The sequence below is a fragment of the Corvus brachyrhynchos genome, unplaced genomic scaffold, assembly GCF_000691975.1.
Source record: "Corvus brachyrhynchos isolate BGI_N302 unplaced genomic scaffold, ASM69197v1 scaffold216, whole genome shotgun sequence".
Lineage (NCBI taxonomy): Eukaryota > Metazoa > Chordata > Aves > Passeriformes > Corvidae > Corvus > Corvus brachyrhynchos.
The window spans coordinates 306,281-311,484 of record NW_008238443.1 but is presented as its reverse complement, the minus strand read 5'-3'; the positions used below and the strand labels follow the sequence as shown (position 1 = coordinate 311,484).

At 40.9% G+C, this 5,204-nt stretch overlaps 1 protein-coding gene across 1 annotated transcript in view; it reads right to left on the bottom strand.

The window, feature by feature from the left end:
- GRIN3A (glutamate ionotropic receptor NMDA type subunit 3A) overlaps window positions 1–5,204 on the bottom strand; it is a 45,765-nt gene that overhangs the window by 4,147 nt on the left and 36,414 nt on the right. The window contains exons 7-8 of the mRNA XM_017736646.1: window positions 1,163–1,327; window positions 355–428 (exon numbers count right to left, since the gene is read on the bottom strand). Coding sequence (XP_017592135.1) covers window positions 355–428; window positions 1,163–1,327 — 239 coding nt within the window. The remainder of the gene's footprint in view (window positions 1–354; window positions 429–1,162; window positions 1,328–5,204) is intronic.

Sequence of the window (5,204 nt, the reverse complement as noted above, 5' to 3'; positions counted from 1 at the left end):
TCTAAAGGCTCTGCCTCACGGAGCCCTGGTGACCTGCCAGTGCTTTGGCACGGGAGGCATTCATTCCCTAAACACGAGGGCGGTGGACTTCAACTGCAACTCTTTGGAATGGGAAGCTTTTTATTAGCTCTATGCAAAATCATGAAAGAACAAGATTTCTAGATTTAATATTTTCTATGGGAAAAAATAATTAATTTCTTCCTCCCTCATTTGTCACTTCTATCTTGTTTCCATTCTTTTTTTATTCTATTACCTTTGGGGTGTATTAGATCCATGACTAGATATCCAGACACAACATATTTAATTTAAAGTAATTTTTACGGTTTGTGTTTTAAGGCATGGAAAACTTACTACCTCTTTTCTACTCGTTTTTTCTTAGGCTGACGTTTTTCCTCAATAAATGAACTGTTCAGAGCACGATGTAATCTCTAGAGGGAAAAGAGGAAAATAAATTAGTAAAAGCAAGATTAAAAATAGCTCCACAAATAGGTAAACAATTTGGGCTTTGTCTGATGGACTTGAGCATAAATTATTTTGCACATTGAAGGATACAAGCAATTGTCTGTGCTTTGTCATTACAACAGATTTATTTTCCCACAGTTTCCCAAAGAAGGGCAAACTGAAATGTTGATGAATAGTTGGGAAACAATCCCTGGTGTTAAAATTAATTTAAAAATATTTCTTCCACTGTGCTGCTTTAAAGCAACAGAAGTTCTTCCCTTTTGTGCCTTTTGCTGCAAAGTAACTTCTTCCTTCAGAGCAAACACTCAGAGCAATTCTGTCCCATTAATTTTGCTAGAATAACGAGGGAGGTTACCCAGCACCTCCTGCATGCCTCACAGGTTTCGGTACCTGTAACATGAGATAAAATGTTCTGGTTTGCCAGTTCAGGGTAACAGCACTGTTGCTTCTGTCATCCAAAAGAGCTGAGCTGTGAGGCTACAAGTGCAAATGGAAAGGTCCCTCTGTGAGCTTTGAATATTTGAACTGTTTCCTCTGTCCTTCCAACTCTGTCCTTAGGTCAGCCTCTTCAGGCTCCAAAAGCTGCAGTCACCCTTCAAATGCCAATTGTCAGTGCTCTTACAACATTTCATACCTTCTTCTTGTCCAGGCTTTCTTAGTCAGCCACACGACTTTCACAGGGTCCCTCCAGAACACATACCTGACTGGTATGGAGCCAGTACTTCATCTTGGATTTCTTCTTGATTCGTGGCAGGATCAGTCTGTACACGATGTGTTCCCCAATGGTGGTGAGAATGGACAAACCAAAGCCAACGCACAACATCACGAAGAGCCCTGAGAAATGTTTTATCCCCATCTGCAGTGTCTGTGAATAAAATCAAAAGGGGAAGTTAATGCAGGAGGCTGTTATTGTGCTGAAGCAGATGCTTTGTTTTCTCATGTGGAAATGTGGTCTGACTGAATACACAGTGGAGAAATAATGCAGAACAGTCTGGATACAGCTCACAGCAAAGCCTCTCTGTGCTGTTTGGTGTTCAGTCAGAGCAAAGGATCTGTCATGGGAAGAGAATCACCTGAACAACAGGGAATTTGTGCCATCACCCTAATGAGGTGGAGTGTTAAACATATACAATAATCTGGTGCTTGCAGTGTCTTTGCATTTGTAAAAGCAAGTACTGTTTGATAGAATGTAGTCAATGAACTGTAAAGCAAGTCCTTCATCAGCAGGGAGTAACGTTCGTATTTTCTGGGAATTGATTGTTAACTTTCCCTTTTAGTGCTTTACCCCTGATGGAGGGTCATGGAGAAAATGTGAAATAAGTAGCAGAAACATGGTACCCCTCCACTCCCAGCATTAACAGGACTGTAATTGTGTTTGTTAGGAACTCTGACTGCAACTGTGGAAAACAGGAACACTCCCACCTTTCTCTGCCAACCCACCCTTTTCATGTAGGGTAGGAAACCTTTAATTAATTTGTCTTATTGGCATTAATCATGTTTGAACACCAAGAAACTGTGTAGAGCAGAAACCTCCACAAATACCTCCCCTGCAATGTGTGGGTGAGGTATGCATGTAGTACCTTTATTCTCAGGCCTCCATAACTAAGTTTATCAATAACTAAAATCCCTTGCAAAAAACTACTGCCCACAGACAACTGTGGAAATATTTCCAGTAATACAAGTTCCAGTCTTATCTTTCTATTAAACAATGTTATTCCCCAAGGAAATTAAAAAAAAAAAAAAGAAAAAGAAGGAGCGGAGTTTTGGTAGGGTTGTGTGTCACCTGTGATGCTGCTACCCTGGACCTGTTGTGTTCCTTGTGTTCATTTGCTCGGTGGGTGGGGGTGGGGATTGTGCTTTATTATATCTATTTCTATAAGCTGGAAAAAGAAACTGGAATTAGTCAAAAGATAAATCACAGAATATTTGTGAAGTCTTGTTCTAAGGTCATTTTAAGCCACAGAGTTAGTGAGAGATGAGTCCACTGAAGTTGAGGGCTTGGAAGTCCTGTTGCATACTTTGGTTGGGCGACTGTGAGCTGTATTTCTCTCTTCTGGTTTGTGTATTTGATTTCTGGTTTGCATACTTGATTTCTGTTCTTGAAAACACAATGGTATGAGATAGCATATCATGGGTTTCTTACAAGAACAGAGCTTCAGCAATCTAGCAGAGTGAGAACTTTCCCATGTTGGCACTGGCAATGAACTCTTGTTTTGGGGATCCTCTGCCAAAATCAGCCTCCTTGTCCCAAAGCACACTGAGCAGAACTTTTGGGATGAGAATTTTTGTACCAGTGAATAAACACTTCAAGGGTGTTGAAGGGTATAATGGAGGTGTAAAAGTAATTTCTAAAGAAACTTACTGCAGCCTGGAAAGTGAAAAACCATAGCGGAGTGGCTCTGGGGTAGAAGTGTGTCAGAGTTTTGGCACAAGGGTTTTCTGATATGGAGACTGCATCAGTTCAACCTCAAGGCAAACTTCCCTCTCCATACCAAAATTTCTTATTGACAAGAAACTGCTTTCCCATAGTTTTTTCTTCCAGTTAGGGGCACAGGAGGGTGACATAAAGATTACAGGTGGTAATCTTTACAGGTGCCTTAAACTGTCCAAGAACTGAAGTGTTTGACTGGAGGTCTGTGTGACCTGTTTCTTTAAACTGGCATTGAAGCCCAACTTTTAGCCCAGGTAGAATGAAACCAGAATGAGGTCCCATGTCTGATCTTCTCAGAGGTCTCAGAGCTAAGATGTCAGTATGGCTCATCTTTGTATTTGTCATGTGTATCTGCAAGATGCAAAAAACTTGCTATCCGAAACAGCGGAACATCCTGGTTAAAGGTGCTTTTGCCATTTCTTCAGAAAGCTCTAATGCAAATCACTCCCTTCCCAGAAAGGGTATTCAAAGGCAAGTGTGCAGCAACGTACTTAGAGATGCAGAGTTAACAGTAAACACAAGAACAAACAGTAAATGTATTTGCTCAGTCATCTGATGAATACACCTATCTATCTATGCTCCCAAGGCTCCAGCTGTTGGGTAACATCCAGAGAGTAACATCCTATGGGTGGTTCTTGCCACGGGAACTAGGTTTAACGTAATATCATAAAACTCTAGCCATTCAAAATAATAGTAATAGAAAGCCCTATTGCGGTGGGGATTCCTGCATGCTGGGATGTCTCCTCCAGCCTGGGGTTGGTGTTTGATGCCATCCCAGCACTGCTGCAGAGAGAACACTTGGGCAGCTCCTTACATGAAAAATAACTCCCTTGTCTTCAGCAAAGCCTCTCTGATTTATGCTGATGAGGGTCTGGCTCCCTGTCCTGTCAGCTCTGCAGAATTGTTTTCTACCTTCCCTGGAAGCAAGTGAAAGAAATTCCAGCACTGTCATCCCAGATGAGTTTTTCACCTGTAACAGATGGCTTCTGAAATTGTCCCAAACAAGACATCTTTTCCTAGGAAAGGAAGTGCTAAAACAAAGCATCAATAATATTTCATCTAGCAATAAAGAAGGTAATGCATTGGAAGAGCTGCCTGATAAAGGCTGCACAGTAGAAGGAAATTTTTGAGACTAAATTAAGTGGGAAAACAAGGTAGGGGAGAAATAATTAACACAGTGTGTCTTGGAGTGTGTGGAGTGATTATACATGGCAGTATCAGCACATTCACAAACCTTTGTAAAAATGGCTATTTATCAGCTGCTCATAATTATTGTAGACACACACACATTAAATAATAAAGGAAACCATCTAGTAGAGGCACCTCTCGTTTTCACTGCTTCATGCTGATTGGAGGAGCAAGCCCTAATCCTTATTTTGTTGTTCCTTTATGTATTTTTAGGTGCATGTATAAAATATATGTGGAAAGAGCAGAAAAAACCTAGTTTCTCTGCATCACTGCTTTCCTCTCTGCTCAAGGGGTAGGGGTGAGGGGAGTGGGCGTGTGGGTTGGGGGTGTGATGCCAACAGAAAACAAACTGATGGATTTCCCTATTTCGGTATTTTACTTTCTTTTCCTTTTATATATGTATATGGGGGTTTTTAAGGAATAAAAGCCCACCATGTGGTGTATGCTGTGTTAAGCCAAGATAAATATATAGTCCTTGCTCCAGGTTTGTAATCATAAATCCAGGAGGTAGCTCCCTGCATTTTAGGAGAAGGAACTCAGTTATGGCCATGTAACAGTTCTGGAGCAATAAGCAATGTAGTCAATCTTGTGATAATTACAGCTAACGGTTGCTACACACTACAGTGGCAACAGCCTCCAAGTTGTATCCCACTGGCAAATTGGGAAATTGGCGTTTTCTGGAAACCAACAAATAAAAGAGCAGGTATGTTCTTTTTTTTTAATATATCCTTGGAGAGACTTTTCCAATTTATCAACCCATATCTGTAATTGCTATCTAAGTATTTCCTGTTATTTCCACCATAGTTATATGCTTTTTTTTTTTTTGAGCCCTGAATAGTCACAAAGGGATGCAGAGAAGACAGTCTGACATTTGTGTTCACTTTGGAGCAGGGAGCAAAGACAAAACCAGCGCTTAATTATTTCAGCATTTGTTTCCATGGGAAGAACTCCTGCATTACTCCCTACTACAGGAGACTGTAAATGCTTTACTCTCCCTTGTTGCACTGAATAAGTCATCAAATACTCCTGTGGTCTAGCTTTGACTAATTAGAAGCTTGTAAAGATCCTTGTAGATGCTCCACAGGTTGGCAGCACAGCACAGATATTGGTGCTACATACTGCT